The 19,524-nt window shown below is 43.5% G+C and overlaps 1 protein-coding gene across 4 annotated transcripts in view; it reads left to right on the top strand.

Annotated features, from left to right (window-relative positions):
* Positions 1-5,451: 5,451 nt before the first annotated feature.
* smarca4a (SWI/SNF related BAF chromatin remodeling complex subunit ATPase 4a) overlaps positions 5,452-19,524 on the top strand; it is a 35,817-nt gene continuing 21,744 nt past the window's right edge. For 2 of the 4 annotated variants that reach the window (XM_078268740.1, XM_078268739.1), the window contains exons 1-9: positions 5,453-5,632; positions 11,228-11,491; positions 12,953-13,085; positions 15,031-15,489; positions 15,920-16,018; positions 16,711-16,966; positions 17,802-17,928; positions 18,094-18,267; positions 19,434-19,524. The exon at positions 19,434-19,524 is cut by the window's right edge and continues 83 nt beyond it. In XM_078268740.1, coding sequence (XP_078124866.1) covers positions 11,270-11,491; positions 12,953-13,085; positions 15,031-15,489; positions 15,920-16,018; positions 16,711-16,966; positions 17,802-17,928; positions 18,094-18,267; positions 19,434-19,524 — 1,561 coding nt within the window. In that variant the 5' untranslated portion in view covers positions 5,453-5,632; positions 11,228-11,269. Of the gene's footprint in view, positions 5,633-11,227; positions 11,492-12,952; positions 13,086-15,030; positions 15,490-15,919; positions 16,019-16,710; positions 16,967-17,801; positions 17,929-18,093; positions 18,268-19,433 lie in introns of all 4 variants that reach the window. The other 2 variants (XM_078268742.1, XM_078268738.1) reach the window with 2 other exon arrangements.

Below are 19,524 nucleotides of genomic sequence, written 5' to 3'. Positions count from 1 at the left end.
ATTGTGTTTTACCGTGTCAAATGGTCTAAGGTATTGACAACAGACTGTACAAGTAGCTAAATGAGTTCAGGCAACTGAGAACTGTGTTCAGCCAATGGGTTTTAGTGTTTTAGCAATTGAGAAAAACTGTAATGCGGTAAAGTGTTGTCGGTACAATATGCTGAAAGACTATTATGGGATTTTTGGCTCAATGATGGCAAAAAATAAAGTGCCTACTACAGCTTTAATGTAAATAAATACTTTTTGTAGGTAAATGTAAGCAGGAGCGGAGCAGCTGGGCGTTTTCTGGGGCTCCAGTGCCCCGACTGTTTTAGGTTTTTAAAATAACTTAATAAAATAACTGGACCGGGGAACCAATGGAGCAAAAGATGTGTAACTGGGGAAATATCGCCATTTATCCTGTGGACTCTACTAAAAATAGATTTCAGGTAAGATAAGATAGACTTTATTAATCCCACACTGGGGAAATGCCTGTGCACACATCAGAATAACACAAATACACATTAAGTAGACATAGGAGGATATACATTAAGTATAAGAAATTGAATTAGTTATAATAATAATAGTAATAAAACAAACATATTTACACAATAAACACCCTTATATAAACAGACAGAATATAAACAGATATACAGATGGGTGTGGATGAATAGAAATGACATATTGCACAGTTGGAGGTAACACAGAGTAATAAATAAATAAATATGCATAGTGCAATTCAAGGCTGTTCACGCTAAATTCCTACCCTACCTACGTTATGTAACTACAAATACAACCCTGTCAATCCCTGTCAATACAGCACAGCTGACAGGTTAGACTCTCCCTGTTAATACAACACAGCTGACAGGTTAGACTCTCTGTTAATACAACACAGCTGACAGGTTAGACTCTCTGTTAATACAACACAGCTGACAGGTTAGACTCTCTGTTAATACAACACAGCTGACAGGTTAGACTCTCTCTGTTAATACAACACAGCTGACAGGTTAGACTCTCTGTTAATACAACACAGCTGACAGGTTAGACTCTCTCTGTTAATACAACACAGCTGACAGGTTAGACTCTCTCTGTTAATACAACACAGCTGACAGGTTAGACTCTCTCTGTTAATACAACACAGCTGACAGGTTAGACTCTCTCTGTTAATACAACACAGCTGACAGGTTAGACTCTCTCTGTTAATACAACACAGCTGACAGGTTAGGCTCTCTCTGTTAATACAACACAGCTGACAGGTTAGACTCTCTCTCTTATGACATGCAGCAAAAGGCCACAGGTCAGGGTCGAACCTGGGCCCGCTGCATCAAGGAGTAAACCTCTATATATGGGCGCCCACTCTACCAACTGAGCTATCCGGGCACCCATTTGACTACAATTTTGATAATCAATTAGCCTAATCATTCAAATAATGTTTAAAGCAAAGGTAAACTGAATGGAACTGTTATGGACAAAAGCATTTAGAAGAAGTTAGCTTGGCTTTTGGGAACATGAAGGACATTTTACAATAAATGTAAGCCATATTTTAGATCAAACTAGTGTTCATCAGATGTTTACAATCCTCACAGAGCTGTGTGTGTGTGTGTGTGTGTGTGTGTGTACGAATGTATGCATATATGTATATATATACTCTATTTTATGTACAAAGTTATATCTGTACATAGTAACAATAAGTTTATGTTGACCTTGTTCAGCTTTGTTGTCCTTGTTTTTAGCCGTATGTTTATTTCGGTGTGTGCCAGAGTCAAATTCCCTGAATGTGTTCACACTAACTAGGCCATTAAAACGGATTCAGAAACAGATTGAATAAGTGGCTCCCTTTATGCCTAGATATCTAAAACTTCAGATGTTGTTGACGAGATGTAGAAGGTGTGTCTGGTGTTTTACAGTGTGGCATAAAGCATGTCATAGTTATTGTTTTTTGAATATGAATTATTATAGACCATGAACCATTTTGAACCATGTTTGATGTTGTAGGTTGTGCTTTAATTACATATGCTAAACAAACGCTCGCTGGTTCAAGTCCCCGTACGGACCGAAATACGGAGGTGGACTGGTAGCTGGAGAGGTGCCAGTTCACATCCTGGGCACTGCCAAGGTGCCCTTGAGCAAGGCACCGAACCCCCCCGAACCACTCAGGGCGCCTGTTCAGCAGTCGCAGCCCCCTCACTCTGACATCTCTCCATTAGTGCATGTAAAAGGACCTGAGCATGTGTGTGTGTGTATTTCAGGCCCGTGTGCCGTGTGTAATAACAACAGAGTGTAAATTGTAATTTCCGCATTGGGGATCAATAAAGAGTATAAAATAATTTTTAATAATTTTTAATAATTAAGGACACCAATTTTCTTTGTGAATGAATAATGTATTGTAAATAAATAAATGTTCTTCCTTAAAATACAGGGGGCATAAGTCAGTACACCCCTATGTTGTTTTATTTCAGTTAGCCTAATAGCTGGTTTGATTTGCATTCAGAGATGATTTTATAGAAAGTACCCCATGCCAATCTCTAGGTATGGTGAAGGGTATGTGATGATGTGGGGGTATGGTGAAGGGTATGTGATGATGTGGGGGTATGGTGAAGGGTATGTGATGATGTGGGGGTATGGTGAAGGGTATGTGATGATGTGGGGGTATGGTGAAGGGTATGTGATGATGTGGGGGTATGGTGAAGGGTATGTGATGATGGGGGGGTATGGTGAAGGGTATGTGATGATGTGGGGGTATGGTGAAGGGTATGTGATGATGTGGGGGGTATGGTGAAGGGTATGTGATGATGTGGGGGGTATGGTGAAGGGTATGTGATGATGTGGGGGGTATGGTGAAGGGTATGTGATGATGTGGGGGGGTATGGTGAAGGGTATGTGATGATGTGGGGGGGTATGGTGAAGGGTATGTGATGATGTGGGGGGTATGGTGAAGGGTATGTGATGATGTGGGGGGTATGGTGAAGGGTATGTGATGATGTGGGGGGGGGGTATGGTGAAGGGTATGTGATGATGTGGGGGGTATGGTGAAGGGTATGTGATGATGTGGGGGGGGGGTATGGTGAAGGGTATGTGATGATGTGGGGGGTATGGTGAAGGGTATGTGATGATGTGGGGGGTATGGTGAAGGGTATGTGATGATGTGGGGGGTATGGTGAAGGGTATGTGATGATGTGGGGGGTATGGTGAAGGGTATGTGATGATGTGGGGGGGGGGTATGGTGAAGGGGTATGTGATGATGTGGGGGGGTATGGTGAAGGGTATGTGATGATGTGGGGGGTATGGTGAAGGGTATGTGATGATGTGGGGGGTATGGTGAAGGGTATGTGATGATGTGGGGGGTATGGTGAAGGGTATGTGATGATGTGGGGGGTATGGTGAAGGGTATGTGATGATGTGGGGGGTATGGTGAAGGGTATGTGATGATGTGGGGGGTATGGTGAAGGGTATGTGATGATGTGGGGGGTATGGTGAAGGGTATGTGATGATGTGGGGGGTATGGTGAAGGGTATGTGATGATGTGGGGGGTATGGTGAAGGGTATGTGATGATGTGGGGGGTATGGTGAAGGGTATGTGATGATGTGGGGGTATGGTGAAGGGTATGTGATGATGTGGGGGGTATGGTGAAGGGTATGTGATGATGTGGGGGGTATGGTGAAGGGTATGTGATGATGTGGGGGGTATGGTGAAGGGTATGTGATGATGTGGGGGTATGGTGAAGGGTATGTGATGATGTGGGGGGTATGGTGAAGGGTATGTGATGATGTGGGGGTATGGTGAAGGGTATGTGATGATGTGGGGGTATGGTGAAGGGTATGTGATGATGGGGGGGGGGTATGGTGAAGGGTATGTGATGATGGGGGGGTATGGTGAAGGGTATGTGATGATGTGGGGGGTATGGTGAAGGGTATGTGATGATGTGGGGGGTATGGTGAAGGGTATGTGATGATGTGGGGGGTATGGTGAAGGGTATGTGATGATGTGGGGGGTATGGTGAAGGGTATGTGATGATGGGGGGGTATGGTGAAGGGTATGTGATGATGTGGGGGGTATGGTGAAGGGTATGTGATGATGTGGGGGGGGGGTATGGTGAAGGGTATGTGATGATGTGGGGGGTATGGTGAAGGGTATGTGATGATGTGGGGGGTATGGTGAAGGGTATGTGATGATGTGGGGGGTATGGTGAAGGGTATGTGATGATGGGGGGTATGGTGAAGGGTATGTGATGATGGGGGGGTATGGTGAAGGGTATGTGATGATGTGGGGGGTATGGTGAAGGGTATGTGATGATGTGGGGGGTATGGTGAAGGGTATGTGATGATGTGGGGGGTATGGTGAAGGGTATGATGATGTGGGGGTATGGTGAAGGGTATGTGATGATGGGGGGGTATGGTGAAGGGGATGTGATGATGTGGGGGTATGGTGAAGGGTATGTGATGATGTGGGGTATGGTGAAGAGTATGTGATGATGGGGGGGTATGGTGAAGGGTATGTGATGATGTGGGGGTATGGTGAAGGGTATGTGATGATGTGGGGGTATGGTGAAGGGTATGTGATGATGTGGGGTATGGTGAAGGGGATGTGATGATGTGGGGTATGGTGAAGGGGATGTGATGATGTGGGGTATGGTGAAGGGTATGTGATGATGGGGGGGTATGGTGAAGGGTATGTGATGATGTGGGGTATGGTGAAGAGTATGTGATGATGTGGGGGTATGGTGAAGGGTATGTGATGATGTGGGGGGTATGGTGAAGGGTATGTGATGATGGGGGGGTATGGTGAAGGGTATGTGATGATGTGGGGACCAAGGGATCTTTATCAGGATCATAGTATTCTGGATCCATGAAATAACTGGCCTTTCAAAATAAAAGTCTGCCTGCCTCTATGGGAATATAACATAGGGGTGTACTGACTTATGCCCCCTGTATTTTAAGGAAGAACATTTATTTATTTACGATACATTATTCATTCATAAAGATAATTGGTGTCCTTAAAGGCTGGATTTTTCCTCATTTTTTAAATTAAGGCATTAAGATCCATTTCCAAAAGATGATTTTGTATTCCTCTTTTTAGTCAACTTTAGCATGGGTGTATTCACGTATGCTGAGCACTGTACATGCAGTATGGACTTGCAGTTCCTCTGGTATAAGCTTTGACATTTGGGTATGGCAAATATGAGAAAACAGCAGTAAAAAGGGGCAAATGATGAGGTTAAGCACACTCACACAACTACAGGCTGACAATAATGAGATACTAAAAACCTTCTTTTTCTCTCTTTCGCTCAATTAATACGTCACGGTCTAATTAAGTTAGATTCCTTTGCACGTAGAGCTGTTTTCACATGAAATGAAAGCCCCGCTAAATGATAATTCCTGCTTTCTTTCCCACAATACCCATCCCCCACGTCCGCTTCTCGCTCTTTCATTCCTGCCTGTTAACGCGGCCCTCACTGGGCATGCGGGAAGTGAGTGAGACGGTGGATGGGGGCGCTGCAGAGTAGCACAGGCCGGTCCCTCTGATACAATCTACCGAGAGAGGGGGGTGAAGGAAAAAAACCAACTGGGTCGGTCGCTCTTTGTTTCTGGCTAGGAGGAAAACCAAGAGACGTTGCAACCGGCGAGGATTTCAACATCAGCGTTCACCATCCGTGTAAGTCAACTATAAATTGTGTTATTAGTTGAAGAGTTTTGTCTGTGTTTTACGCTGCTATTAAGAGGATGCGTGTGCTTGTATACGGTGTGTTTTTTTTTGTTGAGAAAAAAGACCGACATTACAGTAGCGCTGCTGTGGCGCGACTGTGCAATGAATGGAAATTGTTTTTGGAAATGTGCTGAGAGCGGAGCACTCAGCCAAGGGTACGGGAGGCGCGTTGGATCAATCAGCCACAGCGATGAGCAATGCTTTAACCTTTCACATGTCGCCGCATCTGCACAAACCTCTCGAAAAACAACACCATTTTTGTGCCTAATTGGCCTGGGAGAGCATGGCCGGCTAGGCTAACACAACTAGCTCGCTAGCATGCTAAGTACCGTCAGCAGCCAGCTTATGTTGTTGTATCAGTACAGGCTTTTACCTAGCTAACTAGCTAGTCTGAGTCGGGCTGGTGCTCTTTGTCGCTTTACCGACAATTTCGTGTCGTTTTACGGTTGAACCAGGTGTCCAGTGGATGCCAGGAAACTCGTGTTACATTGTGTAAAACGGCAGCTTCAAATGATGGGTTTACTGTTTGCTATCGGATATAATGTAACTATTTAATGCGTCTAGGCCTGGCTAACGTTGGTGAAGCTACCAATGCTAATAATAGCTAGCCTAACTGTTATTTGTTTGTAACATAAATGTAAACATTGTAACAGCCGGACTGACACAAAGGTTTTACTGAAAAACGGTTCTCTCAGTATTTTTTAGTAGTCGTCTGTGTTTGTATCAGCAGGGGTTGTACCTACTTGAACGGAGACTCCGTCTACATATTTTTTTGAGCATAGTTTTGACCCATAAAGTGACAGTTTATATTCAGTTGTCTTTGAGGGGGTCCCCAGCAAAAAGGGGAACTATTTATTTTCACTCTAACTCCATCCATGAGTAACACAATGGCAACATGTATGGCTAGTTTGGAGATAATATTCATACACTTTAATTAAAAAAAAAATAATCAAAAAAGCAGATGGACAAAATAATCTTATCAAATGGGGGTTCTTGGTCTAATTTGTGTCAGTTTTAAAGGAACCTTGATGGAAAAATGTTTGGGAACCATATGTTTAGATGACCTCTTGGAGACCGTGTGTGTGTGTGTGTGTGTGTGTGTGTGAGTGTGAGAATGAAACTCGCACATCCGTAAGTGGCTGTCTTGTTGCTTACAAGTCAGATACGTGGTATCAGTGATGTGAATAATCTTTTTTTCTTTCTTCCATTGAGCAATCTGTCACAGTTTGAATTAACACCGGTTAAGGTTTGGGCATATTTGGAAGGACAGTGCACCCCACATAAACATAAAAAAATATATATTTTTGATCAGTTGTGGTTTAGATCACACAACATGCATGCATGTTTTATAGAAGCCATACCACATGCATGCATCCAAGTTATTTTATTAAAATGAATGATTATTCCCATTGAATTTCGGGTGTTTTATTCAATTTCATAGCATTTAAATGTTTTTAAAACGGTATCCTGACTAAACTTTGACATAAACCAGTCTGTGTTTCACTCAGCATCCTCTGATCTTAGCTATTATTCCTCATAATTTCTGCTTTAACTCAAAAATGAGGTATAATGTCATTTAAATTAGGTTTAGAGACCATGAATAAAAGAAAGCGTTGGAGAAAAAAAAGTGACAAAATCATCAAAAAATAGCAACAAAAAATGTCGGGAGAAGCACCAAAAAGTCTGAATTTTGACCTGGAAGGACAACAAGTTAATGGTCGACAGGAAGACAACACAAGGGTTAAAAGAATGACTTAACATTTACAAATGGAGGTTATGGAGAGATACCTTTTGAGTTCACCGACAACTAGGGCTGCACGATTATGGGGGAGAAATCATCGCTATTATTTTGGTCAATATTGAAATCGGGATTATTTAACACGATCACTCATTGACTTTTGGAAACACCTTGATCTGTTTTTCTCATTCAGAGCACAAGACAATAAGCATTGTACTTGCAGAACGTAATGTGCAAAATGATAGTTTTTCTCGATTGCGTTGTTTTTGTGATCGTTAGGAACCGAAATTTGATAAATTGCACAGCCCTACTGTCTTATTAACTGTTGACGACATACTGTAGGTATGGTTGTTATTCACAGCTTAACAGAACAAAGTATTCTGAACTGTAATTTGAAAGAGACATAATGGCTCTGTTTTCCATATTTAAATATTATCCAACCTTGTCTGGTGAATTTGTGCTTCGGCAAAAATAGAAATGGACAAACTGTAAAGGATAGCTCTACTCCAAATACATTGTGTCCTGTTTAAGTTTGGCCCTGTTGTTAGGGATACACATTAGGTCTGCACGATTCGGGGGGAAATATGAATCACGATTTCTTAGCTTAGAATTGATATCACGATTCTCTGCCACGGTTTTTTTCTCACTAAGTGTAATGTTTATATCACACATGAACCACGGCAAAACAAAACTAATTGGCAGTACCAAACATAGATTGTTTTTTTGGCACCTAGAGCACATCGTGCATCACCACAAGCCTGGAAACACAGAGGCTTCAATGAATACAGGAAATATAGTACATACTGGCCATAAGTACAGTAGGCTACCAGAAAATAGTGACATAACACACTGAACTAAATATGGCCCTGATACAGGCTCTATCTGGACTAGATATGGCCCTGATACAGGCTCTATCTGGACTAAATATGGCCCTGATACAGGCTCTATCTGGACAAGATATGGCCCTGATACAGGCTCTATCTGGACAAGATATGGCCCTGATACAGGCTCTATCTGGACTAAATATGGCCCTGATACAGGCTCTATCTGAACTAAATATGGCCCTGATACAGGCTCTATCTGAACTAAATATGGCCCTGATGCAGGCTCTATCTGGACTAAATATGGCCCTGATGCAGGCTCTATCTGAACTAAATATGGCCCTGATGCAGGCTCTATCTGGACTAAATATGGCCCTGATACAGGCTCTATCTGAACTAAATATGGCCCTGATACCGGCTCTATCTGGACTAAATATGGCCCTGATACAGGCTCCATCTGAACTAAATATGGCCCTGATACAGGCTCTATCTGAACTAAACATGGCCCTGATACAGGCTCTATCTGGACTAAACATGGCCCTGATACAGGCTCCATCTGAACTAAATATGGCCCTGATACAGGCTCTATCTGAACTAAATATGGCCCTGATACAGGCTCTATCTGGACTAAATATGGCCCTGATACAGGCTCTATCTGGACAAGATATGGCCCTGATACAGGCTCTATCTGGACTAAATATGGCCCTGATACAGGCTCTATCTGAACTAAATATGGCCCTGATACGGGCTCTATCTGGACTAAATATGGCCCTGATGCAGGCTCTATCTGAACTAAATATGGCCCTGATACCGGCTCTATCTGGACTAAATATGGCCCTGATACAGGCTCTATCTGGACTAAATATGGCCCTGATACAGGCTCTATCTGGACTAAATATGGCCCTGATACAGGCTCTATCTGGACTAAATATGGCCCTGATACAGGCTCTATCTGAACTAAATATGGCCCTGATACAGGCTCTATCTGAACTAAATATGGCCCTGATACAGGCTCTATCTGGACTAAACATGGCCCTGATACAGGCTCTATCTGAACTCCTTGAACATGTCTTTACATAATTAAAACATGTCAATGCTTTCAATAAATTAATTGAAGAGGGGTGAATCGAGATGGTGATTTTATAACACAGGCCTAATACGCATAAGGAGCAACAAGACACACGCTGCTTTTAAATACACACAACAGGGCTACATTTAATGTTTGCCATTCTTTATATGTGTACTGTAAGCGTCGCCAGTTACTGGATTGGGTTGAAATTTGTACTGAACATCCAAGAAACCCTTAGGATAATGTTCAACATGTAAATAATTGTTGCTAATTGTTTTTACTGTAATTAAATGAGTGAAATATGTTTTTTACCCAAACAAAGAATCTTTCAAAATATAATATCTCTGCTAGTTTTCTTGTAGCTTTCTTGCAACCACATTTTGATTCTGTGTAGTATTAAAAGTTCGATCACATCTAGAAGTTATTTGGTCCTTCATAAAAGTGTTGGAGCTACAAAAAACAAAATAAGCACGCCGCATGTTTCTACCAAGATCTAATAATGGCTGGGTCTGCTAGGGGTGGAACGGTACACTGAAGTCACGGTTCGGTTTGGTACAATGGAGGGAAAAGCATAACAAAAATGCAAAAGGCAATCTTTTTTATTGTGCATGTCTCAGGCTGTCCACTGAGCTAGCTGTAACAGCCTGAGTGTGTAAAGTAAGATGTAAACAATAAGTACCCCACATCATCTCCAGACTCCATCTGGAACTTGTAAATAAAATAAGACCATCAGCTAGCTAGTAGTGTGATATGGGAGACAAGCGCTGCTCTCATATGTGAATGCACAGAGCAGGGGTGTTAAAAAAAGCAGCTTCGGTTACACAGAGCAGTTGGCGAGTTTTGGCGTTAGCTTAACAGCCGAGCTAACAGGGGAGCTAACAGCTAACAGGGGAGCTAACAGCGGAGCAAATAGCGAAGCAAACGGGCTTGAAGGCCATTTGTGGTTCGAGGCGAGAAGGGATACAGCTACGTCCGTGTTTGGTTTGGAAGGGACTAGTTTGCATCATGTGACCCATGGTGTGTGGATTCACTGGACCGACTCGACATGTAGGTAGGCGTGGGTGTATTGTAGGCGGAGCTCGGGAGCTTCAGAGCTAAGGGGGAGCTTCTTTAGGTGTCCCTAAAGAAACGCGTATCTAACAGTCGTTCCGCATTCCATTAATTAATTTGCACGCAAGTTTTATTTCTTTTTATACAGTGTATTCTCTGTGTAAGTTCATGTATCGAACCGAGACGCCCGTACCGTTCCGCCCATAGTGTCTACACGTCGTAGAGACACGCAGGAAAAACTCTACGTAACGCACGGAGACGGGCTCACGTGGTAGGAGCTGAAAAATAAATACAAAGATTTGTGCCGTAATTTGCAATGTTGTCATTTCTTTTTGTCAAAATGGATTTCATAAAATCGGTTTAGAAAGAAGTATTGTCCAGGAACTGGTATTGAAGTCACTGTATTGGTATTTGTACCGGTATTGAAAATGTTTTGAGCGGTACCCAGCCCTATTTAATAATCACATTTGAGTATGTAGCACAGGCTACTCCTATAATGTAGAATTGAGGCAGTACTGCGGTGTAAATAAACAAACATACATGCTTGTCTGGTCACGGATGGATTCTGGACATTGCCTTAATTCAGGGTTTCTCCAGGGTGTTTAAAAGTCTTACATTTTAAAAATCTAAATGAAGGCCTTTAAAAAGTCTTACATTACCCAAAGTATTGTCTTAAAGCTATAGCGTAGTTTCAGTCGTCCCCATGAGGAATTCTGAGTAATGACAACAAAACTGTAGGCGCGTCCACATGATACAAGCCTTCCGTGACCGCGCACCGCGTTTAATGTAGTGATGTAGGTCTTAAATTTCATTCATAATGGTCTTAAAAGTCTTAAATATGACTCTGTTGTCCTCTCTCTTCACAGGGGTACTTTCTGCTGCCACACACTCCCAGTTTCCCCTGAGAGATGTCCACTCCTGACCCCCCGATGGGAGGGACACCTCGGCCTGGACCCTCCCCAGGCCCAGGGCCATCTCCGGGAGGCATGATGGGCCCAAGCCCTGGTCCCTCTCCAGGCTCAGCCCACAGCATGATGGGGCCGAGCCCGGGCCCTCCTGGGTCTGGACACCCCCACCCTCCACAGGGACCCTCAGGATATCCTCAGGACAACATGCACCAAATGCACAAAGTACGAAACTGTTTTTTTAAATAAATGTCTGTCCATTTTTAGAGCTGGGTATCAACACATTTTGTTGACCGATACTTATTTCGATACCATTTAAAAAAAGAAAAAATCAGTTTTAACAAAAATAAATTACGACATTATACATTACTGTAGAGACTTTCAGCTCCTTCACACCGATGTGACGCACACTGTAGGCAAGCCGTTAAAAATCAAACAACCTACACGCGAGCCCGTCTCCGTACGTTACGTAGAGTTTTTCCTGCGTGTCTCAACGACGTGTAACTTATTGGCTCGCTGACGCTGATGAGATTTACTCCCTAATAGGGCTGAACGATTTGGGCAAAAAACCTAATTGCGATTTTCCTGCCAGATATTGCGATTACGGTTTGATTTGTGATATTTTTGTTAGCTACATATTGCACGTTCTGCGATCATATTAAAGCAATAAAAACTAAAAGTCCTCTGAAAATAGGACATTTCAGTCAACGATCTGTGATATGTAACATTGTTCCGGCATTTATCTTATGAAAAAAACTGTAAATATAATAATGAAAAGAGGAATAGAAACTGTTATAGCAAATGTTTCACCAAACAATCAACTAAATATTCACATTTGATTACCGTATTTTCCGGACTATAAGTCGCACTTTTTTTCATGCTCTGGCTGGTCCTGCGACTTATAGTCAGGTGCGACTTATATATCAAAATATATATAATGTAACATGTTTTAAATGTTATTTCATGCTGAAAACATTACCGTCTACAGCCGCTCTAGGCGCTCTAGGCTTGTGACGACTATATGCTGCTCCTAAAGACAACTGAGAAAGAAAAGAAGCTGCAGGAGACTGCAGGTAGTAAAACACACAGCCGAAAACGGTAATCGAGCAGCAGAAGGAGAGTTTGGAGTGAGAGAGAAACTTGTGAGGGACTGAAGAAAAGGTTAGTCTTACTGCAATGAAGAAAACAAAGAAAGCTAGTCGCGCTGAAATCCAGATGGCCAGAGCTGGAGGAAGGAGTCCACAGATGGGTGCTTGAACAACGTGCTGCTGGGAGAGGCTCGTCAACAGAGCTGTTACGTTACGTTAACATAGAGGACACCTACCGTATTCAGCCCCTTGTTCTGGGGGCTGTTGGGTAGTTTAATAACTGTTAATGTGTTACGTTAACATAGAGAACACCTACCGTATTCAGCCCCTTGTTCTGGGGGCTGTTGGGTAGTTTAATAACTGTTAATGTGTTACGTTAACATAGAGGACACCTACCGTATTCAGCCCCTTGTTCTGGCTGCTGTTGGGGAGTTTAATAACTGTTAATGTGTTACGTTATTCAGTACCAGAGTTTACATCTTTTTACAATATAGCGTACAAACTAAGACTGAATACAATTTATATAAATGCAAAATGAATGACTTTCAACCTCGCATCAGAATCAGTTTCACGTATGATTATTCTGTGTTTTCATCAGCCCATGGAAGCCATGCATGAGAAGGGAATGCCCGACGACCCCCGCTATGCCCAGATGAAGGGCATGGGCATGAGACCAGGGGGACACAGTGGGATGGGACCCCCTCCGAGCCCCATGGACCAACATTCCCAAGGTAACACCCCAAAATATGTGTTTAATGTATCCTGTGTTGCAAGTTCTAGAGAGATGACATTTTTAAAGATGATTTTTTGGGGCATTTTTTCAGGCCTTTATTTGTATAGGACAGTTTAGACTTGAGAGGGGTGGGGGGCAATGACATGCAGCAAAGGGCCGCAGGTCGGAGTCGAATCCACGGCCGCTACACAGAGGCACCTGCTCCACCAGGTGAGCTAACCAGGCGCCCAAGAGATGAAACATGAGGAGATACATTCTCATGTTCTTAATATCTCAACAATATCTACCAGACCGAATGACGACGCAGGTTTGGGTGCCTCATTTTGGCTCCACTTAAATGCCTGCGCTGCTCTCTGGTGCTCCGAAACGGACGTTACAGGCAACAGAAATGTCACTGCACATGACGCTAGTTCACGTACATTCTGAGGACAGAAGACGCACCGGCGAGTCCAAGCGATGTTTTTACAACACTCAAAAAAGCGATATTACAAAATTTCATTTTAGACATTTATTTACTATTTCATTCATATATTACGCTACTTTTTGTGAACCCAAGACTTTTGTAAACTCATTTCAAGCACCAAAACAACTGAGTGTGGGTTTGTTTTCACAAGAGACTTGTGAAATATTTCACCTTCAGGGCCAAATGATCTCTTTACACGTTGCTCTGGAACCATTTTTGGTGTCGCTATACAGAAAATATGATATGCAAATACCCTAAAACGGAGAATTAATGAAGAAAGAGAAGAAAAAGGCCCTTAGACCTCAGAGGGTTAACATTATACTTGGCAGCAGGTGACGTTAGCCTGCCGGGAACACGATACCCAACCCTAGTCAAGACGCAGCGGTTGAAGTTAAAATTAAGGAAGTCTTTTATGTCACTGAAAAGCACAGGAAGAACAGGTGTACTGTGTGTGTGAACCCACCCAGCCGGTTTCTCTTCTTGTGTTGCTGCTCATTTGGCAGATGGCAGTAGGCAGGACAACGGGAGGGGCGGGGTTGAGGTTGAGGGGCTTCCCCCTTTCAGACAACAACAAAGGCAGCTGCATCTACACAACCACGCAGTCAGTGAGCAGAAGAGGATAGGAAGACTCACTAATCTAGTAAACATCGGGGCATTTCTCACGTACACAAAATCCACATATTTGGAACACACTACTCAAAACTCACTTTACGTCCTACTTGGTATGAATAGTATGTTAGTTTGCAGTTTTGAACAGAGGCAGGGTCAATATATTCTCTTAATCATATGAAAAACTCTTTAAGCACAATGCTTTAACAATGTTTTTGGCATACCCAGCATGCATCTGTTCTTGGAGGGAGCCTGAGACCCAAAATATTCAGTGACATCAACTGCTTCTGTAATTGTTGTGCATCTGACAATAAATAACTTGAAACCAGATCCTGAAATCAGGATCAAGCATGCTTCTACCAGATCTGAGAGCATTTCATTGTTATTTTAACAGAGCATTAGTAAAATGCTCCTAGGCTCGTGCACAGCGTGCACACTATGCTTGTTACACACACAGGGACGCACAGCAGCACACACACATGCAGAAGGTTACAAATAACAATATTACGGTGCAAATCCTCCATCATCATAGCAATGCTCCAAGGTCCAAACGCGCCTGGCTTTTAAAGGGAATGGGAGATGATCTCTGATTGGTTGATTGCATGTTACGCCCCAAAACACACCTCTGATTAATGAAGACACTAAGTACAACCCTGTTGAACCATGCGCCCGGCACACGGACCCTTTTTTCCGCCGTCAAACTAGCAAAAGTGGATTTGGACACGCCCCAAACACACCTGCACCAGGCGCTCCACGCCGTGCACTTAGATCGTTAAAATAGGACCCATAATCACATACAAAACCTTTTGAAGCACAATGCTTGAACAGCGTTTTTGACGTACCCATAATGCATCTGTTCTGTGTTCCCCAGGTTACCCCTCTCCGTTGGGAGGCTCAGAGCACGCACCCAGCCCTGTCCCATCCAACGGCCCTCCCTCTGGCCCCATGATCCCCGGAGGTCCCTCCGGCCCCGGGGCTGGCCCTATGGAGGGCAGCGGGGACCCTAACCAGGGGATGGGTCAACCTAACCGCGGGGGTCCCCAGGGTCCAGGCGGACCCGGTGGTGCGGGCGGTGGACCCGGCGGTGCAGGCGGACCCGCTCCGTTCAACCAGAACCAGTTGCACCAACTCAGGGCTCAGATTATGGCCTACAAGATGCTGGCCCGCAGCCAGCCCTTACCCGAGCACCTGCAGATGGCCGTGCAGGGGAAGAGGCCCATGCCCGGGATGCAGCAGCAGCCGATGCCCAACATGCCGCCTTCTACGGGGCCCGGAGGTGGGCCTGTGGGTGGGCCAGGACCAGCTCAGGCCAACTACAACAGACCACACGGTGAGCTGAGTGAACCATCAGGAAGGATGTGTCTCTGAACAGAATTATATCCAAACTAATGTGTAACGTAAACTTCAAACTAGGGCCTTTCACTTCACTGTTCATTTCACAAAAACAATGTAATTGAGAAAAAGCTATAGTTTGGACATTATGGTTTGCAAGTAAACTCTCATTTTTCTCTTGTGTTCTGAATTAAAAAAAACAAAAAAACAGCAGTTGTTAGTTAAATAATCGTGAAAGCAATATTGACCAAAATAATTGCGATTATGTTTTAGTTTTTTTCATAATGGAGCAGCCCTACTTTAAACAAAGAAAGCAGAATATTGAACGACTCAGCAGAGACACCTGGTGGCTGAAAATGAATGTATTATTTAAAAGCTCCCAATATGTACTAATGACCTGAAAAATCAAACTGTTCTTCTTGTTTTAGGCATGGTAGGTCCTAATATGGCCCCTCCTGGACCTGCAGGAGTTCCCCCAGGTATGCAAGGCCCGCCTACCAATGGACCCCCTAAATCATGGCCTGAAGGTAAACTCGGTGCTCGCCTCAGTCAGCTCTGTGTATGTTGATTACATTCAGTGGTGGCAGTTAAAGCACTGTAAAATACTCTGTTACAAGTAAAAGTCTTGCATTGAAAATGTTTAGTATCATCAGGAAAATGTACTTAAAGTATTACAAGTAAAAGTACCAAAAACCCTCCCAGTTTAGAAAGTGTAAAGGATCAGCCAGCTGTGTGTTTAATGGTCTGATCATCTCAGCTGGACTTGTAGGCCGTTATATTGTTGGCTAGTTTACTTTAGAATAAAACATCAGATTTTATAACCTACAAGTGTTATGTGTTTACAAGGAATGTTTACTGCTTGGTTCATGTCAGTCAGTATGAATTAACATTTAAAAACATGTTAAATTATATATATTTTGATATACAAGTCGCACCGGACTATCGTCGCAGGACCAGCCAAACTATGAAAAAAAAGTGTGACGTATAGTCCGGAAAATACGGTAGTTACGTTCCACCAGTGATTACATTACATGTCATTTAGCTGACGCTTGTATCCAAAGCGACTTTAAATTAAGTGCTTTCAACCTTGAAGGTAAAAACTGGTCAGCAAGAAATAAGTGTAAGCACATTAGCTTCAAATAAGCCGAACTACAGAGAGCCACACGTGTTGATACGCACACGCAGCATAACGCGACCTCTTCTGATTCCTCTCTTCCAGGGCCGATGGTGAATGCTGCGGCCCCGTCGAACCCTCCCCAGAAGCTGATCCCACCTCAGCCCACGGGCAGACCCTCGCCCGCTCCTCCCTCTGTTCCCCCCGCCGCCTCCCCAGTAATGCCCCCTCAGACGCAGTCCCCGGGACAGCCTGCCCAGCCGCCTCCCATGATGCTTCACCAGAAGCAGAACCGCGTAACCCCCATCCAAAAGCCCCGCGGGCTGGACCCAGTGGAGATCCTCCAGGAGAGAGAGTACAGGTGAGGCAGGGCGGGGGAAAACACACTGTTTATTGTACACCATTTCTTTTGGAAACGCTATAAAGTACACTGTTGTGTTCCATCCTCTGCATTTATCTGTATGTATCTAACAGCTGTTATGTTGGTATTTACACATATTAAACAACAATGCCACTAAAAACCATAAAACCCAGTTAAAGGCACCCTGATTATTAATAATTAAAGATAACGTTAACTACACTATACTTTTTTGTTTGTTGCTAGGATGGCAAGTATTTTTCCGACGCTGAAACACCGGGTGGAACTTAAAGTGCTCATATTATGCTTTTTGCCTTTTTCCCTTTCCTTTATTGTCTTATATATTTTTGTTAGGGTTAAAAAAAAAAAGAAGTGAAAAAGCCCAAAGTCCCCCCCAAAGGGACTTACCATCTCCAACAGAAAACACTGTTCACAAACTGCTCCAAACAGCTCTATTGTAGTCCAGCCTTTACTTCAGAGACAAACGTGGTCACTTTGGAACACACGTTATAATGCTCGCCTAGCTGCTAGCATGGCACGCCCTCATACTCTGCTTCTGACTGGCTAGTAGTCCTTACCTAGGTACTGTCAGGGCACGCCCTCATACTCTGCTTCTGACTGGCTAGTAGTCCTTACCTAGGTACTGTCAGGGCACGCCCTCATACTCTGCTTCTGACTGGCTAGTAGTCCTTACCTAGCCACTGAGCATGTGCGACTCCCAACAAAGATGGAACAGAAGTGAGATGTCTCACTCTGTAGCTAAAACAGAGAGCTTATTTTACCATTATAATTATTTTTGCCTTTTTAATTGCGAATGATTTTGACATGTATTCTTCAGACTACAGGCGCGTATTGCTCACCGTATCCAGGAGCTGGAGAACCTGCCGGGCTCTCTCGCCGGGGACCTGCGCACCAAGGCCACCATCGAGCTCAAAGCCCTGAGGCTGCTTAACTTCCAGAGACAGGTAACGGTGACGTTATCTGCAAGAAATGTTTAAAGTATAGACATCTGTCGCACATTTGGAACCTCTGCTTATTAAATCCCCCTCCAGTGTCACGGTTCTGTCATTGTTTTCCCCTGTAGAGTAGACGCAGTATTCAACATGTCCACTTTTTGTGTGTGCCTACAGCTGCGTCAGGAGGTGGTTGTCTGCATGCGACGTGACACTGCTTTGGAAACGGCCCTCAACGCCAAGGCCTACAAGCGCAGCAAACGGCAGTCTCTACGCGAAGCCCGCATCACCGAGAAGCTGGAGAAACAGCAGAAGATTGAACAGGAACGTAAACGTCGTCAGAAACACCAGGTGGGAACAGATTCCTGTGGGTGGTTTATAGCAGGGTGAAGGGATTCTGTTGGCTGGTTTGTAGCAGTCCTTGGTCGTATCTAACAAAACGTCCTACTTTTAGACATTTGCGGCTTCCTGTTTGGTGCTGGAGGGAGCGCACCCATTGGTAGTTAAGTGTTCGCGTGATTCAACGCACGATAATATCAAACACGTTTGATTTTGTTGGAACGTCCAGAATGTTGGTATCCATTCATCACAAAAGGTTATGTTTCAAAGGTAATAATCTTAAAGAATCTCTTTTTTTTCACATGTATGGGTTCACCATACCTTTAGTTCACTTAATCAACTATTCAGTGATTTGTGTTGTGCTGCTTATCAGTTATAAAGATAAAGATATAAAGATTTTCCCCCTTTTTTTTTATGCTGAATTAAAGCAAATTGTGCTAGGAGCTCTGAACTATTGTAATGCATTTGAGTAGTTGTGGCTTTTGAGTACTGCAGTAACTCTTTACGACAGTTAGCTAGCTGTATTTATTTATATTAAAAAAAGACGGACTGAGTTATATGACCACCTTACACTGAACGGTTGAGACGACGGGAGCCCACTCCAACTCTAGCAAGACTCCCGGGATTTCATTCTGATATTGGAAATGAGTCTGAGCCAATGGAATCGCTTGAAAAGTTGTTTGGTGTAAGGTCGGCATAAGTTGTTACTCAAGAAGGCAGAACTAAAACGGTAATATTTCTTAATAGGGCTGGGCAATATATCAATATATGAGGTTTGATATCGTCTTTTGGATATCGTAATATCCTGATAGGACACAAATTTTGTCTTTTCCTGGTTTTAAAGGCTGCATTACAGTAAAATGTCATTTTCTGAACACACCAGACTGTTGCCTTTACCCACAGAGTTATTATATCAACATAACTGATAATTTATCAAAAATCTCATTGTGTGCATATTTTGTGAAAGCACCAATTGTCAACCCTACAATATCGCCACGATATCGAGGTATTTGGTCAAAAATATCGTGATATTTGATATTCTCCGTATCGCCCAGCTCTATTTCTTAAAAGAACAAAGACTGACAACAGAATGTTTTAAAAAGAGAAACTAACAGCAGCTTCATTTCTGTTCACAGTATTTCTAGAATCTAATAACAGTGGTGGCTTTCTGTTGACAGGAATACCTCAACAGCATCCTGCAGCACGCCAAGGATTTCAAGGAGTACCATCGCTCCATCACAGCGAAGCTCCAGAAGGCCACCAAGGCCG

Source organism: Sander vitreus, chromosome 15 (genome assembly GCF_031162955.1).
Source record: "Sander vitreus isolate 19-12246 chromosome 15, sanVit1, whole genome shotgun sequence".
In the NCBI taxonomy this organism is placed as follows: domain Eukaryota; kingdom Metazoa; phylum Chordata; class Actinopteri; order Perciformes; family Percidae; genus Sander; species Sander vitreus.
This window is presented reverse-complemented; position numbering and strand designations above follow the sequence as displayed.